We start from the raw sequence: 23,595 nt of genomic DNA, 5'->3' as shown, positions 1-23,595 counted from the left end.
GTCTAATTGCTGCTCTATCTCTGTCTTCGTCTACGGAATCTAGCTCAAATCTTCTTGTGTCTTCATTCTCGGATTTATTTGTGTGTTCAGCTCATATTGATGTTTGAGCGATTTCTATTGGTATCCTCGGATCTCAGCCGTATACAAGTTGGAGTTGTAGTTCGGACTGTAGTATTGTAACTCCAAAGGATCTCTGGGATGAGTTCCGCCCATTGCTCCTTTGCGTCCTCGAGCTTTCATTTTAAGGCTTGTAGGATGACCTTGTTAGCAGCTTCTGCTAGTCCATTTGTTTGTGGGTGCTCCACTGAAGAAAAGTGGTGCTTGATTTTAAAGTCCTATAAGAATGTTTGGAGATTTTGATCGACAAACTGTCGACCATTATCAGTAATGATAGCTTTAGGTAAACTAAAACGACATATAATATTTTCCAAATGAATGATATAATTTTGTCAGCTCCGATCTTAGCTAAAGGTTATACTTCTATCCATTTTGAGAAATAATCAATTGCAACTAATAAAATTTTTACCTGCGGGGGGCCCTAGGAAATGGTCCAAGAATGTCGAGCCCCATTTGTAAAAAGGCCAACTTATCTCCAAGAGCTCGGCTAGGTGGTGTATGCATGATGAATGTTTTTGACAGATATCGCAACGTTTGACTTTATTGAGACAGTCTTGTTTCATGGTTGGCCAATAATATCCTACCCTTGCGATCTTGGATGCTGGACTCATTCCTCCAATGTGGCTTCCACATACTCCTTCATGAACTTCGGCCATCCCAAGATTGGATTCATCTTCTCCAAGAAATCATAAAAATCATAAAAGAGGTTGTGAAAATCCTCCTTTGAATAATTCATCTCCGATTATAGTGAATGAACTTGCCCTTTTCTTGAATAAGGTCGGATTGGTGATGTAACACCCTACCACGCAGAGCTTTACGCTTAAGTCGTAAAGCAGAGGTGGTGTGGTATTACGACCTCTAAAATAAAACATATATACGTATAATAATCGAAAGAACGTAGTATACTAGGAGCCTAAAAGAATAGGTAAAATAAAATCGTAAAATAAAAGCGCAACGCTCAGGAAAAAGGATTACTTGCATACGAACAAATCTAAGGTTCATAAACACATATATACATAAAATGAGAAAAGAGGGTCAAGAGTACAAAATAATAAACACCTAACTCAGCTTGTGAAGTTAAGGCTGGCCAGAGAATATTTACATACATATATATATAACCCATAACCCAAAATACATACATGAGGCCCTAGCTCTCCATATACCTCTAAAAGGTACAAAAATAAAACAAGTTGCTGGGAGAATTCTATACATATAGTCATATACAACAGTACACAAAATAAAGTCCCAAAGAACCACTTCGTTGCAGAACTCCAGATGCCTAGCAAGATGCCTCTCAACCTGCATTTGAAAAACACAAATATCTGCATGGAATGAGAACCGGGGGTTCTCATCATAGTAATGGTGCCGCATACATAAGATATAAGGTCCCGAGAAAGCCAGAGGCAATTCTAGAACTTCGACACTCAGATTATAAAACTTAAAGAACTAATACAAAAACCATAAATCAGGGTGGTTCTCTAAGACTTCCTAAACTTAACCAATTCCTTAAACCTAAACCCTCAATCCTCTTCCTTTCCTCCAATCCTCCAACACCAGAGAACCACACAAACAACCAAGCAAACAAATACAAACACAGGTAGAATACAAGTACTGTAGGTAGCAAATATAACAATTAACATGGTAAGTTCACTTAGGCATTCCCAAATAATGCACAAACAAGCAATTCAAACAATATGCATATGATACATGTCTGTCCTTTGGCTGATGAGTCTCATCTGTCGGTTATCAAGCCAACACGACAAGTCCAGCTACTAAACCCTGGACTGTCCCCAGACACGCATCCCCAAGAGTCTATGCATAGTTTTTTCTCATATATATAAAATTTCGGAATGGGGGTATCCTTCCTGTGAATTTATAAGTGCCCGATCACCCTTACGTCGTAGGGTCAACAGAGTATCGAGTCTCAATCTGGAATACATAGTGGCAAGCCACGGTACTTTACCCAGGAAAACTCGTATCTCAGATAAAATAAGTGCATAGTCTCATTTCATTCATGATCATTACATAATCATTCATTATAGCCATCACATCACTTATACATCATATATTTGCATTTTTATACATAATTCATCATGACCGGAGAAAGTGGGGCGAACCACACCCTTGCATCTACATGGAGAGCCTCTATACTAACCAACCTGGAGCAAAGGGGGAAAACCACAACTCTTGCGTATGCCCAAGAGGTACGTTCTCATATGCCCAAGAGGAACAAAGGAGGGATCATAACCTCCCACCATCTTGCTGAGGGCAATTTTACAATACCAGGAGGAATAAAGAAGGGGATCCTTACCTTCCACCATCTCTTAGGGTCGCACTTTCAAGAAAGAGTGCTCAAATGTAACATTTATTCCATTTTTTTAATCAGCCTTATATATATATATATATATATATATATATATATATGCTGACAGAAATGGACTTATACTATTATTGTTTGCAAAGTTGATACAATTCCTGAAGATGATTACAAGTATTTGGAGAATATATGAAGTAAGAAGATATAAGAGTAGAGAAGTTTCTTGAGCTTTCAAGTATTTGATGATCATGAATGAATGAGGCCTTTGGTATTTATAGACCCCAAGTGATTACTGTTTGGGTACTATTTGCCGACAGTACTGTTTGCTTTTACTGTTTGCCGACATTTACTGTTTACTTTTTACTTTTACTTTTTTTTTACAGAGATCATTTTTCTTTTATGATTGGGCTTTTACATTGATTTCATATAGTTCTTACTACATTTCAAATGGATCTTGAGAGTCTTGATAATAGTGAGCTGGGCTGGACTGTACCTCTTCGTCTTCTCCAAGAGGTACTGTTTGTATTGCTTGCAGAGAGCTTTGGATATCTTCTTCTGAAGTTGCCGCTACTAGGGCTGCCATAATTTGTCACTTCTGCGCTAAGAATTTGGTTTCTTTTTTATATGCTATTTGTTCATTGGTGGTGCTTGAGACTGTTGTTGCTGGACGCTTTTGTGATGTTGATAACCATTGATCAATAGCTCTTTTACTCAGCAGATTTATATCATATTTGTTCCACCACTTTATTTTTATTATTCTTACCAAATATTGTATGCTTGAACATTCTTCATATGCTCCTGAATCATATTCCCGGGTCATAATCCAACTTATTCCCATAGCTGCTATAAATGAAATGAATTTATACTGTTGTAAGAATGATGACTTGCTTTTAAAATATTAATACGCCATGCTGGCTTCTTTTGGGAAGAAGACTTCTATTGGTCCAAAATTCTGAAACCATGATTGGAACCATTTGAAAAATTGTAATGATATCCCTTTTCTGAACCATATGAACCAAGAATGGGACTTGGTGATAGGAATAAGATATGGTTCCATGCTTCTTGGTAATCATAATAGGTATAGTTCTTAGGTTCAAATTTCAAAGAGAAGCTTTTATACTAATATAGGGGTATTTCCCACTCTTGTAGAGATAATATTTTTATGATTTTTATTTTTGAATAAATGGGCTGTTTTGTATTGGAGTCTCTATAATGTGTCAATTCAATAGATCCGGTGTCTACTAATATGAATTCATAGGATTTTTGGATTTTTTGTGGGCTAATAGGAATGTAATGAAAGGTATTTGGGAAAATAGTCTTGTATGGGGTTTTCCTATCTTTTTTGAACCATTCTTTTTCAATGGTTAATATTTTAATAGGATTGGGTTTTTCATAGTAAGGAAACTGTTCTTTCAAGAGTTGAGTGTTATAGAGATATGATAGTTGCAATAATGTGAATTTATTATTAGTAGTAATTAAAGAGCTCTTAGAAGGTAATGATGATGATGATGCTTTTACAACCTGTGACATAGTCTGGTGCACGAAATCGTGATTACTCATTCCTTGATAACGGCGCTGAAAACTTTATACGCTCATTCATAATCTTGGTTTTCTTTCACAATTTCGATACAACTAACCAGCAAGTGCACTGGGTCGTCCAAGTAATAAACCTTACGTGAGTAAGGGTCGATCCCACGGAGATTGTCGGCTTGAAACAAGCTATGGTCACCTTGTAAATCTCAGTCAGGCGGATTCAAATGGTTATGGAGATTTAATAATAAAAAGATAGATAAAACGTAAAATAAAGATAGAGATACTTATATAATTCATTGGTGAGAATTTCAGATAAGCGTATAGAGATGCTTTCGTTCCTCTGAACCTCTGCTTTCCTGCTGTCTTCATCCAATCATTCCTACTCATTTCCATGGCAAGCTGTATGTTGGGCATCACCGTTGTCAATGGCTACTTCCCGTCCTCTCAGTGAAAATGGTCCAAGATGCTCTGTCACAGCACGGCTATTCATCTGTCGGTTCTCGATCATACTAGAATAGGATCCATTGATCCTTTTGCGTCTGTCACTACGCCCAGCACTCGCGAGTTTGAAACTCGTCACAGCCATCCCTTCCCAGATCCTACTCGGAATACTACAGACAAGGTTTAAACTTTCCGGATCTCAGGAATGACCATCCATGGGTTCTAACTTATACCACGAAGATTCTAATATCTCGGACTCGATCCCCTGTATTAGATATCCAAGAGATACCCATTCAATCTAAGGTAGAACGAAAGTGGTTGTCAGGCACGCGTTCATAAGTTGGGAATGACGATGATTGTCACGATCATCACATTCACATTGAAGTGCGAATGAATATCTTAGAAGCGGAATAAGTTTGTATTGAATAGAAAAACAGTAGTACTTTGCATTAATCCATGAGGAACAGCAGAGCTCCACACCTTAATCTATGGTGTGTAGAAACTCTACCGTTGAAAATACATAAATGATGAAGGTTCAGGCATGGCCGAATGGCCAGCCCCCCCAAACGTGATCAAAGGATCAAAAGACAATCCAAAGATGTAAATACAATAGTAAAAAGTTCTATTTATACTAAACTAGTTACTAGGGTTTACAGGAATGAGTAATTGATGTAGAAATCCACTTCCGGGGCCCACTTGGTGTGTGCTTGGGCTGAGCATTGAGCTTTACACGTGTAGAGGCTTCTCTTGGAGTTGAACGCCAGTTTGTAACCTATTTCTGGCGTTTAACTCCACTTTGCAACCTGTTTCTGGCGTTTAACTCCAGAATGCAGCATGAAACTGGCGTTGAACGCCAGTTTGCGTCGTCTAAACTCGGGCAAAGTATGAACTATTATATATTGCTGGGAAGCCCTGGATGTCTACTTTCCAACGCAATTGAGAGCGTGCCATTTGGAGTTCTGTAGCTCCAGAAAATCCACTTTGAGTGCAGGGAGGTCAGAATCCAACAGCATCTGCAGTCCTTCTTCAACAGTATTTACTCATCTATCTCCTACATCCACTCCACTGCAATGAACTCCAGAATATAAAATCCCCAGCCAAAGATAGATAATTTCAGGATTAATCTTATTTATCATACCCACGGTAGTTCTCATATTGAAATGGGATGAAAAAGTTGAAAAAAAAAACAGAGGCCAAATACTAAAACAAATTTTATAAGAAAACAACACAATGAGCTAGAAAGAGATGAGAAGGTGACTCTCACAGCAACGAAATGAAAATTTGAAATTTAACATTCAGGACAAATAGAATAAAAACCAAAAAAGCAGAGAAAGAACAAAATAAAGAATTGTAAGAAAACAGATCAAATTATATGTAGCAATATTTTCCACTAATTTTGACACCCAAAAGAGCTAAATTGAAAGGTAAATTGAATGGATTTTAGGATTTGTTTTTACACAACCCAATTCAATAACTTCAATCAGTGTCAATATCATTATAGTATATAGCAAGATTGGAAATTCTATTCTGTGTACTTAAAATAGACTACCATTTATTATGTACACAAATAATAATAATAATAATAACTCATTTGATAGATAAATATAAATTTTAAAGCACAAGATATCTGTTAAGAATTTAAGATTGCTTAAAATTGAAAGTTTAAGTCTTGTTAAATAATAAATACATTAAAAATTTAAAAAAAAAGGTCAAAATTTAGAGCATGTTGCTTAAAATGAGTTTTTAGAGTGTGCAAATCTTGAATATGATTAGCCTCTGAAGTATTGAGAAAAATTATACCTAGACTTGAATCTCTGAACCACTGCCCCAGTGCCCCAGTGCCCCTGAACCAGCGACCCTCTCTGTTTTCTACATATCATCAAAACCGTGGTATCCATGACTACCGTCTCTGGCCGTCGCAATGGTAGCTGAGATACCAGAGCTTGATGCCACACACCCATGTCCCGCTGTCGCTGCTGCCTTTGTGGTCCACCTCACTGCAACCGATCTCATAACTCTCCTCTTCTTCCCCAACGTCGCACTTCCTAGCAGCTGCAGCTACTCCATCAATGTAGGTGTCGATGATCTGCCTCCTTTCGGGGTTCATGATCATCCGAAGATCTTACTATAATGGTAAGAGAATATTATTCATCAAATTCTTCTCATTTTCTGATAATAAATAAATTTTAACGGAATATATTCTCCGAGAAGTGAGAAGGAAACCCAATCATTCTTACCTTAACACGCTTAAAATGTTTCTCCTGTTGTTGCACCCTCTTCACTTTATCCTCCTGCTTTTTCCTTTCCACTAACAGAAAATCGAAAAACAACAAAAAAATATTCAAACCTACTATGAATTACATAATAGAAAACCAAATTCAATCTAATGCCTACAATTTCTAGGATACATGAGAAATCCTAAATCAATCTAAACCCTACCAACCTCCGAAATCTAATCGAAGATCTTCACCACCTATGTCATCAGATCGGAGAATCAGAAGGAAGAGAGAAATCGAACTTGTAAAGCTTCCCACAAATTTCTCCCAGAAATCGATACTCATCTCTCCAAACCCTAACCTAATAGCACTAGAAAGATATAGCAGAAAAATGTGGCAAATAGTAAAAAATTAAATTAAAGAACACAAAACGAGAAATGAAAAAAAGGTATAAACGAGTGAATCATTCAAAATAGAATGCTCACCCGCCTGAAAAAAGGTATAAACTAATGAATCATTCAAAATAGAATGCTCACCAGCCTGAGTAGAAGGGAGGGGTGTTTATGGTTTGGTTAATGTAAAAAATCAAACCAATTTTTTGGTTAATTAAAAATATAGTCTTGGTTAGTTAATCAAATTGGTTGTACATGATAAAAAGGTTATTAACCGATTAGTAAAATTTGAAATCGGTTTTTAACCGGTTATTAAAATAAAAATCGATTTTTACACTAAAAAACTGGTTTTTATACCTAAAAACTGGTTTTTACACCTAAAAACTGGTTTTTATACAAAAAATGATTTTTTTACAGATGAAAACCCAAATTTTTAACCTTTTCTTTTAAATTGAATTTTTTTAATCTAAAAATTAATTTTTTTTCTTTCTAAATGATACGAGTAACATTTGTAAATAATGAAATCCTTTCCATTGCTTCGTCCCTTTTTCTTTCTTATCTTTTTTCAGCATTTTTTATAAATAATTTTTTCTAATGTAAATAAATTTCTTTTTAAATGATACTGAGTAACTTTTTTTTTTATCTCCTCTCCATCTCTCCTTTTCTCTCCCCCTCCTCTACTCTCTTCCTTCTTTTTGTCTCTCTCCCCCTTCCCCTCTTTCTCCTCCTCTCCTCTCTTTGTCTTCCTCTCTCTCTCCCCCTCTTTCCCATTTTTCTCTCTCCCCCTCCTCTCTCTCATCCTCTCTTCCTTTTCTCTCTCTCCCCCTCCTCTCTATCTATCTATCTCTCTCTCCTTCCCCTATTTCTCCTCCTTCCCTTTCTTTCTCTCTATCATTCTCTCCCCTTCCCTCTTTCTCTCTCCCCTCCTCTCCCTCTCTCCTTCCCTCTCCTCCTCTCTTTCTCTCTCTCCTTCTCTCTTTCTGTCTCTCTCTCCCATCTTCTTCTCTCTCTCCTTATTCTCTTTCTCCCCCTCTTTCTTTCTCTTCTTTTCTCTCTCCTCCCCTTCTCTCTTCTCATCTCTTCCCTTTTTTTTTCTCTTCCTCTATCTCCTCCTTCTCTCTCTCTTTTCTCTCCTCTCCCTCTTTCTCACTTTGAGGAGAAGAGGAGAAAAAAGAGAGGAGAGAGATAGAGAGTGAGAGAAAGCTGAGAGAGAAAGAGAAAAGAGAGAGTAGGAAAATAAAAAGGGGAAGGAGAGAAGAGGAAGAAGAGGAGAGAGAGGGAAGTACTACTAATGCAATTCAACCTGTTATATCATGGCATTGTCCATAAATCAGTGTCTTGAAAACCTTGCACAACTTTCAAAGGAACAAAGAGATTATTGCATTGCACCCTTCTGCTAGCAGTCACGGAAGATGTTCTATTCAGAGCTTCTTTAGTGCAGCTTTCAAGTGCGGTTGAAGAGTTATCGTGTTGGTAGCCATCTCAACATAGAAAGAGGGCTGCGACGAGGCAAAAAATTCAGTCCCAAACTTTCTTCAACCAGCATAGGAAAGCCGGCAGCAAAGTATTTGTTTGATGCGCAAAATGACGTATCTAATTTGTGGTCCAATTGGGGTATGAATTAAAAAGAGGCAGTGTGTTTTCTAATGTAGACAAAACAAAAAATAAAGTGCTTAGTACTTTGCATGAATAATATATTGTAGAGAAAATTGTGTTTACCTCCCATGAGGTGTATCGATGTACACTTTACCTTTTTCTAGTTTCCAAGCCTCAATTTATTTAAAGACATGATACTAACTTATCCCTTAGTTAGTTTGATAAAACTGCTATTTTATGCCAAATTGTTTACTCCTATTTCGATACTCATTACTTTGAAATCTAGATATCAAATTAATAATAATTGGTCACCACAGCTGAGTTCCGTTTTCTAGTTTATGGAGCTTCTGCACACTTTTCTCATTGGTGAAATCAGTTTCAGTCATACTTACCAGAAACCACCTTACAATGATGGTTATTCTCAAAATCTTTGAAATGCAACCTAATGATTGACCACACAATTACTAGTAAAATGTGCGGGAACATAGCATTTATTAGCGGGTAATAATCGTATCAGCATTTGGTGAACACTAAATTTGAATTACCTTAGAAGCATTCCCAACCATTTCACTCTGAAGCTGAATCACTTTCTGTTCAGTGCTATATGTCCCTTTCTGGATACAGTATAGTAATAGCATGTTAGAAGCAGCAAAAAGCAGCAGAATGTAAAGAATAACACAAAATCCTAAGAACAGAAGATGAATATCGCATAATAGACCAGGTTTCAAAGAAGTCATTATCAAGTTCCAATGCAGTGACATGAAGAGACATACATATCAGACTACATGACTTCTTAATGAAGGAGATAGGAAAAAAGTTCTTTCTTTTTTAGGATAAAACCCGAAAAGAAACGTCAGCAATTTCAAATGATATTACTAACATGGCATTATGAACTGAAAGCAACAGTTTGCATGTTTAGTGTTAGGGAATCAGGACTCTGCCATATGAATACTGTTTTGTTTACCAATTCAGTTTGATTTGTTTCCAAATGAAGACAGACGGGGGTTTACTAATGAAGAGAGTTCATGACTTCATGGAGCTTCAAATCCACCATTTCAATTTTCCATTTTTTTTTTCGTTGGTACTATAAAGTTCAAGGGGAGACCGGAGAAGTAAGATATTTCATGCCAAAGTCTAGGCATCAACAATAATTGATCTTAACAATTGACCTGCCCTTGAAAATGTAAACATTCAAACAAGGTCACAGCAAGGATTAAGTTCTGCGATACAATTATAACAAGTCATTGATGAAGAAAGCTAATAGAAGTACCTGAACGTCAACAAGACCAGTGCTTTGAGCAATGACAACCTCAATGGTGCCATCAAGTTTAGGACGCCAGTATCCACTCTCAGCGTGCATTGGCTCCCCGGAGCCCAGCTTCCATGTCTTTTGAGTATACCCTATCACAGGCTACACCCATTTCACACATCCAAAGAAAATAAACCAAATCAATGCACCTAAACAAATAAAAAAAGAAAGAATAGAATAACTGCTAGAAAAATTGGTCTTAATCCTTCAAACACACATCAATTCAAGGATCAAATTGTTCTAAAACCCTATATTTATTTACTGCACACATGAGTCATAGCACAAACTGAAGAACAAGATTGATGCTCGTGTTGAAAATTGTTGTGTAAAATGAGTGAAAGAAGAACCTTGTTGGGAGAATGAGAGAAGTGAAGTTCTTCGGCATAAGAGAAGGAATTGATGGTGGGGTAGCCTCCTTCTCCTTGGCCTCTCCAAGTGCCGAGAAGGAAGGACAGTGCTGCCACCGTTGGGTGCACCACCGGAGGCGCTTTGTTTGCATCCATGATCTATTCTTGTTAACCCCAACAGCAGCAAACTCACTTTTGGATTTATGTAGCACAGTAGCACAGGCGAATCAGTTTTCGGTTTTCTGAGTCTACAAAGACCGCACCATTCTTGCTTTGATTTGGTAAAGGTTTTTGAAAATAATTTTTTATTTTGTATTTGATAAATAAAAAAATTATGTGTTTATACTTTTAATTTTTAAAAAATCAAAATATTTTTTAAAGTATTTAAGGGTAGAACTTTTAAAATTAGGTTGTGTTTTTTAAAATTTAAAAATTTAATATAATTTTATATATTAACTAAATTTTAAATTTAATACTTAAATTTATATTTTTTATAGTATTTTTAAATTTCAAAAGTTATTTTACCAAATGTAATTGTTGTTGTTTGTGTTTATTGAAAGTCATTTTTAATTTAATTTACCAAATATAAATACTACACTTCTTAAAAAGTCATCTTTTAAAAACTAATTTTACAAGTTACTTTTGAAAAATAAAAATTTTATCAAACTAAGGTTTAGTTTGGTAAAGTTTTTACTTTTCAAAAGTAGTTTATAAAAGTTAATTGTTAAAAGATGGCTTTTTAAAAATTATATCATTTATGTTTAGTAAATCAAATTAAAAATAGCTTTTAATAAATACAAGCAACAACAATTGCGCTTTGTAAAATAGTTTTTAAAATTTAAAAATACTATAATAGACATAAATACAAGCATTAAATTTGAAAATTAGTTAACATATAAGATTATATTAAACTTTTAAATTTTGAAAAGTACAAGTCAACTTTGAAAAGCTCTATCTTAGGTGGTTTTCAAAGTACTCCGATCTTTTAAAAGCTGCAAGCACAAGTACATGGTCATTTTGATTTACCAAACACAAAATGAGCATCTTGAGCTTTTAAAAAGTATAAGCACCTTTTCGAAAAACTTTACCAAACCAAGCCTAAGGCTTATAGTACTGGGCTGGCTGGTGCCTACCTGACTGCCGGTTAAGCCCGAAGCTAAGTTGAGTTTCAATGAAAATTGAGCTCAAGTTCGGCATCACAAAATTTAAAGCTCAAATAATGGGTTAATAACTTAATGTTCAATTCCTAAAAGATTACTTATTTTTCAAACCAAAAAAGTTATTTATGTAACACCCTACCATACAGAGACTTATGCTTAAGTCATAATTCAGAGATGGCAAGGTATTACGACCTCTAAAACAAAAATTTAGTACGTATAGTAGTATGAATGATTGATTATAACTAGGAGCCTTGTGGAAAAAAGGGGTAAACAAAAACCGCAACTCAAAAGCGCAACACTCCGATCACTAACACAACGAGCAAGGATAAGCTAACGCAAGATCATATATATAAAGAGTATCAAAAACAGGAATATCAAGACTCAAAATCCGGCTGCGAAGGTAATCGGTTCGAGCATAGCAATATATACATATAATAAAATAAGGAAAACCCCAAGGAAAATCCAAAGGGACACAAATACCGAAAACCTAATCTCCAAAATCCCCTCTAGAAGGAGTCATCACAGTTTGTATTATTTAATGGAGATAAAAGTATCTAAACAAGATATATAAATCAAGATAGAGTCCCGAGAACAAGAATCTTCGCTAATCCAGAAGTCCCCAGCATGCCTCAACGAGAAGCCTCGCGTCCTGCATCTGAAAACCACAAAATCCGCATGGGTGAGAACCAGAGGTCCCCAGTACGGTAACAGCTTCCACATATATAATACATAATAATAGAGGAAAGCCGAAGGCAATCCTAGAACTTCCTCCAGAAAATATCAAAGCTTATAAACAAGCTAAACCGTAAGCGGCAACTAACTAAAGATCCTTCAGTCTAACTAATACTTCCCTTTCTACTTCCTTCAGACCTCCCAACAACCAGTAGGAGTATAATATAGCAAACACAGTTATATCAGACAAGAGATTTACAAATAGGAACAAATAAGGCATTTAGGCAATTAGCAAGTAATATGCAGTCAAATAGGCAATCTCAAACAATTCATGTAGTATGCTTATGATGCATGCCTGTCCCTAGTGGCTGATGATATCATCTGTCGGTTATAGAGCCAACCCGACAAGTCCTGGTAGCTAGCCATTGGACTGTCCCTCTGTCGTGCATCCCCAACTCGAGTTATACTCATCATAAACTTGATCATAATCATGATCCATATCCATCACCCTCACTGGTGAATATTTATCCATCACCATCACTGGTGAATATTTATGGGGGCGAGCTCATCCGGGCCTTTCACAGTGCCCGGCCACACTTACGACATAGGGTCAAAAGAGCTTCGAGTCTCAACCTGGAGCACATGGTGGCTAGCCATTGCTACTACCCAGGGAAACCCTCATCTCCAATGGTGGAAGTGCAAACCTTCGCAATTCAATCAACATCATATATGCATTTATACTTGGCCATAAACATGGCTCCGCCGTAACACGGCAATAATCTAGCCATCCGGCTCACGGTTAAATCCATAACCAGCCAATTCATTAACAATTACGGCCCTTCGGCCCATGGCACAACAAGCACTTCCACCGCCATTCTCCGCATCTCACATAATCATCTTTGATCCTCAATGATCATTCATTTTTCCCTTGCTTCACTCGCAAGTTACCACATTCACTAGCCCTTTTTCTCATGCTAGGCATATCATAATGATTTAAGACATAAGTGGTGAGATCGGAGGCTTAGAAGTATGAAATTTGGCTTTTAAAACTCAAAAATCAACTTTGGGATGAAAACAGGTCCACGCGTATGCGCACTCCATGCGCACGCGTGGATGGCGCTTTCTCGAAGAACGGCGCGTACGCACCAAGTGCGCCTACGCGCGAGGGGTCATTCTGCTAAAAATTTTCTAAGTTAAAAGCTGCAGAATTTACAGATTCAAACCCCAATCTTCCGACGGACATAACTTCCTCATTTTAAATCGTTTTTCACTCGTTCTTCGAACGGCATGGACATCCCGGATCCAATTTCATTTCTAAACAGATTTGGCACAAATCAGAGATCCGTAGTCCAAGTTATGTCCCGTCAAAGTATGCCCAAAAACCATGTTTTCATACAAAACCACAAGGTGCCATTTTCAAAACAAGCCACTTTCAACTCTTTTCAAAATCAATCAAACATGCCAATTTCAATCCTTCTCTTTGAAATCATTCAAAATGTACCAAAATCAACAACAAGCCATCCTCAACTCACACATTGACACTTTACCAAGGTTTCCAAAACCACATCCAACCATTTTAACACTTCTCAATCAAATGGCTAAAGGACAAACACAATATCATGTCATACATCCTTCCTCATCCCAATTTCTAATAATACCATTTCCAATTAACCATCATTATACATAATCAACATCATACTCACCATCAACATGGTACCACCCATCAATTCAACCTCAATCATCCATCAAGCATATATCACAACATGCATTTCTCATATTTCACACAATCAAGGCATCAATATTCATAATCACATATATGAACACATCATATATTTCAACCATTCAACAACACCAACAATTCAATGCCTATCTTAGGGCCTCTAGCCTAAGTATTTCCTACCACATTACATATTAGATACGGGAAACTAAAACCATACCTTAGCCGATTCCCCAAGCTCAACCGGAGCACTTCCAAACCACTTGTCCACAAGCTCTCAAGGTATCAACACCTCCAAGAACAGATTTTATCACACAAAACCCTCTTCCAAGCTTTCCAAAATCACCAATCAAGCTCCAATATTCACATATACACAACCTAAGCCACAATCATCATACCCATACACAATATCTCAATACCCAAACATCATAGAACAACAAATTATACTAGGGTTGAGAATCTTACCACACCCAAGGTCCAAGGAGACAAGATTAACCTTCTCCTTCAAGAGAGTTGGGTCCTATAACATCAAAGAATCCAAAATCTCAACATTTTTGCTCATGAAACTCGAAATCAAGGGCTGGAATTTCGAACAGTAAAACGTGGCTTACCTCAAGATTGATTGTATGGGTTTTGTAGAGCTCTCCGCGGTGAACGCGTGGCCGCAAACGGAGCGGCAATCGGAGCTCTAGATCAAAAGTTATGGTGGTTTGAAGATTAAGTGAGAGAAAGAACTTGAGAGAGTGTTCTTCCCTCCATAGCCTCCATTTTCAGCGTGTTTAGTGTGTTGTGAGGAGAGAGAGTGCTGAAAACTAGGGTTTTGGTTTAGTTTAGTTGGGCCAAGGGCCCACTTTGAGTCCGGTTGGCCCGGTTTGGCCCGTTCGGTCCAATCTTGGTCCGATTTCTATAAAATTGGTACCGAAATTCTCGTCTCAATTTCCTCTATCATATTAAGCCATAAAAATAACATTTTTGGCTTTCTAGAATAAATTCTCATTTATGGGTTAATTAGCCGTTAATTAACCGGATCTTACATTCTACCCACCTAATTGGGAATTTTGCCCACAAAATTCAAATTCAAATTCAATTACCTGAGAATAAGTGCGAATAATCCGTTCGCATCTCCGACTCAAGTTCCCAAGTGTGTTCCTCAACACCGCCTCGACTCCAAGCCACTTTGACTAATGAAACCTCTCTTCCACGCAACCGTTTGATACTAGTATCATCAATTCTGACTGGAGCCACTGGAAGCGTCAAATCTTCTCTTAACTGAACCGATTCGGGTTCTAACACATGGCTAGCATCAGGAGTGTACTTTCGAAGCTGCGACACGTGAAATACGTCGTGCAGGTTTGAAAGATGGGGTGGTAGAGCCACCCGATACGCCAGCGGCCCAATCCTCTCCAAGATCTGAAATGGACCAATGTATCGAGGATTCAACTTCTTTGCTTTAATCGCTCTACCTACTCCTGTGGTCGGAGTAACTTTCAGGAAAACATGATCTCCTGCCTCAAATTCTAAGGGCTTCCGCCTTTGATCGGCGTAACTCTTTTGACGACTCTGCGCCGTAAGCATCCTATCTCGGATTTTCTTGACTTGTTCAGTGGTCTCAGCTATCATTTCCGGCCCCAACAAGCCTTTCTCTCCAGTTTCATACCAACATAGTGGAGATTGACATTTTCTCCCATACAAAGCCTCATACGGAGCCATTCCGATGCTCGCATGGTAACTATTATTGTATGCAAACTCTACTAACGGCATATACCGATCCCAACTCGCCGGTTGGTCCAAAACACAAGCTCTCAACATATCCTCTAGTGTTTGGATCGTCCTCTCGGATTGACCATCTGTTTGAGGATGGTACGCTGTACTCAAGCTTAATCGAGTTCCAAAAGCTTTCTGAAATGCACCCCAGAATCTCGAAGTGAAACGAGGATCTCTATCAGAGATTATAGTAGCAGGTACACCATGGAGTCTCACAATCTCCTTTATGTATAACCGAGCTAGCTCCTCAAGGGTGTAAGTCATCCGAATGGGCAAAAAGTGAGCTGACTTTGTCAGTCGGTCCACAATCACCCAGATAGCATCAAAACCAGTCCTTGGCAATCCCGACACAAAGTCCATTGCAATACTTTCCCACTTCCATTGCGGAATCTCTAAAGGTTGCAACATCCCGGAAGGTCTTTGATGTTCAATCTTTACCTTTTGACAAGTTAAGCACTTTGAAACATATTCCGCCATATCATTCTTCATACCCAGCCACCAAAACATCGCCTTTAAATCATGGTACATCTTAGTACTTCCCGGGTGAATGGAGAATCCACTTTTGTGTGCCTCCTTTAAGATATCTTGCCTCAAAGTACCAACATCCGGCACAATGATCCTACCCTTGAATCTCCATAACCCATCTTTTTCTTCCGACACTCTCCACTATTTTCCTTGCTCGATAGCCGGTAACACCTTCCATAACGCTTCATCATTTTCATGAGCCTTTAGGAGTTCGGACTTAAAGTCACTTGAGATTTCTAATCGGCTTAAACACAAGGTTCCAGATACTTCTCGAGCACCAATTTTTAGACTCTCAAATCCCTTGAGCAACTTCTCCTCTTGAAGCATCATCCAAGACGCATATAACGACTTCCGACTTAACGCATCCGCCACTATATTCGCCTTTCCAGGATGGTAATTTAACTCAAAGTCGTAGTCCTTCAACAATTCCATCCACCTCCTTTGCCTCATATTAAGCTCTTGCTGATCAAAGAGGTATTTCAAACTCTTGTGATCGGAAAAGACTTGGAACTTAACCCCATAGAGATAATGCCTCCACACCTTCAAGGCAAATACGACCGCAGCGAGTTCCAGATCGTGCGTAGGGTAACTAACTTCATGAGGTCTCAACTGTCGTGAGGCATACGCCACCACATTATGATGCTGCATCAGCACGCACTCTAGACCCTTCAACGATGCATCACAGTACACCTCAAAAGACTCGTTCGGCTCAGGTAACACTAACACAGGTGCAGTGGTCAACTTTTTCTTCAATGCCTGAAAGCTCTCCTCGCACTCAGGAGTCCAAACAAACATAGTGTCTTTGCGAGTTAACTTTGTCAACGGCAAAGCTAATTGCGAAAAGCCTTTGATGAACCTTCGGTAATAGCCAGCTAAACCCAGAAAACTCCTTATCTCAGTTACTGTGGTTGGTTGCTTCCATTCCATCACAGCCTCCACCTTAGTTGGATCTACGGCTATTCCCCTCTTACTCACCACGTGACCCAAAAACTTTACCTCATCCTTCCAAAACTCACACTTAGACAATTTCGCATAGAGTTTCTTCTCCTTTAAAATTTGCAACACGGTCCGCAAGTGTTCCGCATGCTCTTCTTCGGTCTTGGAGTAAATCAGTATGTCGTCAATGAAGACAACAACGAATTTATCCAGAAACGGATGGAATACTCTATTCATGTAATCCATAAACACTGCAGGAGCATTCGTCAACCCAAAAGACATCATAGTATACTCGTAATGACCATAACGAGTCCTGAAAGCGGTCTTAGGGATATCCTCACCCCTCACCCTTATCTGGTGATAACCGGATCGCAAATCGATCTTGGAGAAAACCCCAGCTCCTTGTAACTGATCCATGAGATCATCAATCCTTGGCAATGGGTACTTATTCTTTATAGTGACCTTGTTCAGCTACCTGTAATCCACACAGAGCCGCATACTTCCATCTTTTTTTTCTTTACCAGTAACACTGGAGCACCCCACGGGGAAACACTTGGTCGGATAAAGTTCTTACCCAACAATTCCTCTAACTGAGACTTTAGCTCGGCCATCTCTAACGGTGACATCCTATAAGGAGCACTTGAGATTGGTCCCGCCCCAGGCACCAACTCAATAGCAAACTCGACCTCTCGGTTAGGTGGAAATTCCTCAATATCATCGGGAAACACTTCCGGAAACTCACACACTACCGGAATCTGATCCAACTTTTGATCATCACCCGAAACACCAGCGGTTAACAACAGGATACCCTGACATTCGATTCCAGAACAGTTCACCATCATCGAATTCAAGTAATAATTATTCACCACGACCGGCCCTTCTGTATCTTCCGGCATAAAGTACACCGACTTTGTAGAACAATCAAGCAGGACATGGTTCTCAGATAACCAGTCCAATCCCAAGATAAGATCAAGACCGATCATCGGTAAGCAGATTAAATTATGGACAAAATCACGCTGCTTGAACCTGAACGAAACTTTCGGGCATCCTAGCCTAGTTACCATGGCCTCATGGGTAGCATTATACACTTTTAAGTCATAACCTAAGGTTACGATCTTCAATCCTAACTCATGGGCTTTCTCAAATGCAATAAATGAATGTGATGCTCCCGAATCAAATAAAGCATTTAAAGTTTGACCAGCCATTTCACAGTTACCTCGAATGAGTGTCTCAGATCCCTCTGCACCCACAGCTGAGGTGGTGAACATCCGACCAGTCTGTTGTGCTTTTCCAGCACCTTGCTTTTGCTTCTCCGGACAACTTGTGGCTTTATGCCCCGCTTTTCCACAATTGTAGCACAAACCCCATCCGGCTTTGCATGGTGCTCCCGGATGGTGACTTCCACACCTAGTACAAGCTTGATCATTCTGAGGCTGCTTCCCAAACCTTTTCCCTTGGGAGTAGTTGTTGTTGGGCCTCCTAAAAGAACCTCCCCTCTTGAAGGGCGGACCTCTAGGTGCAAAGCTCTTCCCTCGATTTTGTGAAAATGATCCTTTGTGACTTCCTTTCTCAGCGGTTGCCCTCTTCACACACTCTTCAGCAACCCTACACTTGTTCACCAATTCGGAGAAAGTCATAATTTCCATTGGTCCCACTGAACTGAAAATATTGCTCCGGAGTCCTCCTTCATACTTAACACACTTCCATTCCTCATATTCCACTGGAGTCCCTTGACACATACGAGAGAATCTGAACAGCTCCTCAAACTTGTCAGTATACTCAGATACGGACATAGTACCCTGCTTCAGCTACAATAATTCAAGCTCCTTGGCCGTCCTAGCAGAAGTCGGAAAGTACTTCTTATAGAACTCCTCTTGGAAGACATCCCAGGTGATATAATCATCACCCTGCTGCAGAAGGCGTCGGATTCCTTGCCACCAATGCGACGCTTCCCCAGTGAGCAAATAGGTAGCGAACTCTACACGCTGCCTTTCAGGCACCACCTGCGCTTGCAATGCTCGTTCCATGGCCTGAAACCATGTATCGGCTTCAGTCGGGCTAGTAGTTCCCTTGAACTTCGGTGGATTAACCTTCAAAAAGTTCGCCAGTGTCATCGGACCCTAAACTCCACCTCCGTCATTACCATGGTTGTTCATCTGTTGACCAAGAGCCTCAGCAGTGGCTTGCATAGCAGCAGCCATGTTCTCTAACGCAGTCATAAAGTTCACCGGATCATTAGGGTTAGTCTCCGACACACGAGTATTAGTACGACCTCTCTCACGACCTCTACCGCGTCCACGAGGCGCCATTTGGTTCCTATACACACCAAACAATCGATATTAAGTTGATCAGTCTCAATATCGGAAGTTCAGTGCTTCAAAGTCCCAAATGCATGCTCATGAACGTTTATGCCAATTATATCAAGCAGATATACTAGTAGCACATAACACACACACAGAGAATGCACAGAAGCATAGTCAGTCCATTCCTCAGGCTCTACAGGAACGAACTGCTCTGATACCATAATGTAACACCCTACCATACAGAGACTTATGCTTAAGTCATAATTCAGAGATGGCAAGGTATTACGACCTCTAAAACAAAAATTTAGTACGTATAGTAGTATGAATGATTGATTATAACTAGGAGCCTTGTGGAAAAAAGGGGTAAACAAAAACCGCAACTCAAAAGCGCAACACTCCGATCACTAACACAACGAGCAAGGATAAGCTAACGCAAGATCATATATATAAAGAGTATCAAAAACAGGAATATCAAGACTCAAAATCCGGCTGCGAAGGTAACCGGTTCGAGCATAGCAATATATACATATAATAAAATAAGGAAAACCCCAAGGAAAATCCAAAGGGACACAAATACCGAAAACCTAATCTCCAAAATCCCCTCTAGAAGGAGTCATCACAGTTTGTATTATTTAATGGAGATAAAAGTATCTAAACAAGATATATAAATCAAGATAGAGTCCCGAAAACAAGAATCTTCGCTAATCCAGAAGTCCCCAGCATGCCTCAACGAGAAGCCTCGCATCCTGCATCTGAAAACCACAAAATCCGCATGGGTGAGAACCAGAGGTCCCCAGTACGGTAACAGCTTCCACATATATAATACATAATAATAGAGGAAAGCCGAAGGCAATCCTAGAACTTCCTCCAGAAAATATCAAAGCTTATAAACAAGCTAAACCGTAAGCGGCAACTAACTAAAGATCCTTCAGTCTAACTAATACTTCCCTTTCTACTTCCTTCAGACCTCCCAACAACCAGCAGGAGTATAATATAGCAAACACAGTTATATCAGACAAGAGATTTACAAATAGGAACAAATAAGGCATTTAGGCAATTAGCAAGTAATATGCAGTCAAATAGGCAATCTCAAACAATTCATGTAGTATGCTTATGATGCATGCCTGTCCCTAGTGGCTGATGATATCATCTGTCGGTTATAGAGCCAACCCGACAAGTCCTGGTAGCTAGCCATTGGACTGTCCCTCTGTCGTGCATCCCCAACTCGAGTTATACTCATCATAAACTTGATCATAATCATGATCCATATCCATCACCCTCACTGGTGAATATTTATCCATCACCATCACTGGTGAATATTTATGGGGGCGAGCTCATCCGGGCCTTTCACAGTGCCCGGCCACACTTACGACATAGGGTCAAAAGAGCTTCGAGTCTCAACCTGGAGCACATGGTGGCTAGCCATTGCTACTACCCAGGGAAACCCTCATCTCCAATGGTGGAAGTGCAAACCTTCGCAATTCAATCAACATCATATATGCATTTATACTTGGCCATAAACATGGCTCCGCCGTAACACGGCAATAATCTAGCCATCCGGCTCACGGTTAAATCCATAACCAGCCAATTCATTAACAATTACGGCCCTTCGGCCCATGGCACAACAAGCACTTCCACCGCCATTCTCCGCATCTCACATAATCATCTTTGATCCTCAATGATCATTCATTTTTCCCTTGCTTCACTCGCAAGTTACCACATTCACTAGCCCTTTTTCTCATGCTAGGCATATCATAATGATTTAAGACATAAGTGGTGAGATCGGAGGCTTAGAAGTATGAAATTTGGCTTTTAAAACTCAAAAATCAACTTTGGGATGAAAACAGGTCCACGCGTATGCGCACTCCACGCGCACGCGTGGATGGCGCTTTCTCGAAGAACGGCGCGTACGCACCAAGTGCGCCTACGCGCGAGGGGTCATTCTGCTAAAAATTTTCTAAGTTAAAAGCTGCAGAATTTACAGATTCAAACCCCAATCTTCCGACGGACATAACTTCCTCATTTTAAATCGTTTTTCACTCGTTCTTCGAACGGCATGGACATCCCGGATCCAATTTCATTTCTAAACAGATTTGGCACAAATCAAAGATCCGTAGTCCAAGTTATGTCCCGTCAAAGTATGCCCAAAAACCATGTTTTCATACAAAACCACAAGGTGCCATTTTCAAAACAAGCCACTTTCAACTCTTTTCAAAATCAATCAAACATGCCAATTTCAATCCTTCTCTTTGAAATCATTCAAAATGTACCAAAATCAACAACAAGCCATCCTCAACTCACACATTGACACTTTACCAAGGTTTCCAAAACCACATCCAACCATTTTAACACTTCTCAATCAAATGGCTAAAGGACAAACACAATATCATGTCATACATCCTTCCTCATCCCAATTTCCAATAATACCATTTCCAATTAACCATCATTATACATAATCAACATCATACTCACCATCAACATGGTACCACCCATCAATTCAACCTCAATCATCCATCAAGCATATATCACAACATGCATTTCTCATATTTCACACAATCAAGGCATCAATATTCATAATCACATATATGAACACATCATATATTTCAACCATTCAACAACACCAACAATTCAATGCCTATCTTAGGGCCTCTAGCCTAAGTATTTCCTACCACATTACATATTAGATACGGGAAACTAAAACCATACCTTAGCCGATTCCCCAAGCTCAACCGGAGCACTTCCAAACCACTTGTCCACAAGCTCTCAAGGTATCAACACCTCCAAGAACAGATTTTATCACACAAAACCCTCTTCCAAGCTTTCCAAAATCACCAATCAAGCTCCAATATTCACATATACACAACCTAAGCCACAATCATCATACCCATACACAATATCTCAATACCCAAACATCATAGAACAACAAATTATACTAGGGTTGAGAATCTTACCACACCCAAGGTCCAAGGAGACAAGATTAACCTTCTCCTTCAAGAGAGTTGGGTCCTATAACATCAAAGAACCCAAAATCTCAACATTTTTGCTCATGAAACTCGAAATCAAGGGCTGGAATTTCGAACAGTAAAACGTGGCTTACCTCAAGATTGATTGTATGGGTTTTGTAGAGCTCTCCGCGGTGAACGCGTGGCCGCAAACGGAGCGGCAATCGGAGCTCTAGATCAAAAGTTATGGTGGTTTGAAGATTAAGTGAGAGAAAGAACTTGAGAGAGTGTTCTTCCCTCCATAGCCTCCATTTTCAGCGTGTTTAGTGTGTTGTGAGGAGAGAGAGTGCTGAAAACTAGGGTTTTGGTTTAGTTTAGTTGGGCCAAGGGCCCACTTTGGGTCCGGTTGGCCCGGTTTGGCCCGTTCGGTCCAATCTTGGTCCGATTTCTATAAAATTGGTACCGAAATTCTCGTCTCAATTTCCTCTATCATATTAAGCCATAAAAATAACATTTTTGGCTTTCTAGAATAAATTCTCATTTATGGGTTAATTAGCCGTTAATTAACCGGATCTTACAATTTATACGCTAAAATAAAATACCAAAATTAGCTCATGTTCGATGGCTCATTGGATCAATTGGAGAGAGGTCGTTGGGAGTGAGAATCGAAACCTGAGCGCGAGAGTTGAGGTGTAGTATTCGCAATCATCCTCAGGTTGGCAGGTGGAGTCACCTGCAGGGACACTCCGATGTTAAAGTAAGCGTCCGTACGATGAGACGATTAATTAGGGCAATAGTGACATACCTGGGGGAGAGGTAGGCCCCTCCCCTTTATTCCTTGTTCTCGAGTGTGTCCTTCCGTTTTGGCCCACTTGTCTGAAAACTTCTGCCAACTATCCAGACCTCTACTAAGGGAATTGTGTCACGCGAAGGGCACTGTTGTTTAAGTGGGTCGTATACCCATCGGGTCGTGGATCTGTTGGATGGACCGGAACAGTGCCCCAATGTGTCAAGTCGTAAGACTTACAGTTGGCGCATTAGCTTAGCTCGTATCTTTGCGTGTAGTTGTCTTCCTCTGATCGCGATTTCGCCGGCGGGACTCACGCTTCTAGCGCTTTCTTCGTGCACGTGAGTTGCCTCTAACCGTTGTCTTGAGACGTTGCTTCAGTTCTCGTGGCCAGAGCATTTAATGCTTTGATTTAAAAGCGCATGAAAAAGTCCATTATACTCTTAGCCTTTCGCGCTTCTCCCTCTTCAGTTATAATTACCTTTATTTCTTCATTTCTTTTTCCTTTTTATAACTGCTAT

General features: G+C 39.5%; 1 protein-coding gene across 3 annotated transcripts; it reads right to left on the bottom strand.

Moving 5' to 3' along the window:
• Positions 1 to 1,155: 1,155 nt before the first annotated feature.
• Positions 1,156 to 10,551, bottom strand: LOC107612702 (peroxynitrite isomerase Rv2717c). Of its 3 annotated transcripts, XR_015896874.1 has the most exons (7): positions 10,269 to 10,551; positions 9,883 to 10,023; positions 9,158 to 9,226; positions 6,852 to 8,515; positions 6,646 to 6,716; positions 6,209 to 6,533; positions 4,806 to 5,473 (listed from the first exon to the last, which is right to left on the bottom strand). XR_015896874.1 is itself a non-coding variant. In XM_088497547.1 (5 exons), exons 1-4 carry the CDS (start codon positions 10,422 to 10,424, stop codon positions 8,438 to 8,440), a joined length of 444 nt encoding a protein of 147 aa, XP_088353673.1. In that variant the 5' UTR covers positions 10,425 to 10,551; the 3' UTR covers positions 6,856 to 6,994; positions 8,406 to 8,437. The 3 variants fall into 3 exon arrangements, 2 of the variants coding, with proteins under 2 accessions (XP_016169894.1, XP_088353673.1); XM_088497547.1 differs by lacking the exons at positions 4,806 to 5,473; positions 6,209 to 6,533; positions 6,646 to 6,716 and having other exon boundaries at positions 6,856 to 6,994; positions 8,406 to 8,515; XM_016314408.3 differs by lacking the exons at positions 4,806 to 5,473; positions 6,209 to 6,533; positions 6,646 to 6,716; positions 6,852 to 8,515 and adding an exon at positions 1,156 to 1,416.
• Positions 10,552 to 23,595: the final 13,044 nt, after the last annotated feature.

Source organism: Arachis ipaensis, chromosome B8 (assembly GCF_059453495.1).
Source record: "Arachis ipaensis isolate K30076 ecotype BB chromosome B8, ASM5945349v1, whole genome shotgun sequence".
NCBI classification, from domain to species: Eukaryota; Viridiplantae; Streptophyta; class Magnoliopsida; order Fabales; family Fabaceae; genus Arachis; species Arachis ipaensis.
This window is presented reverse-complemented; position numbering and strand designations above follow the sequence as displayed.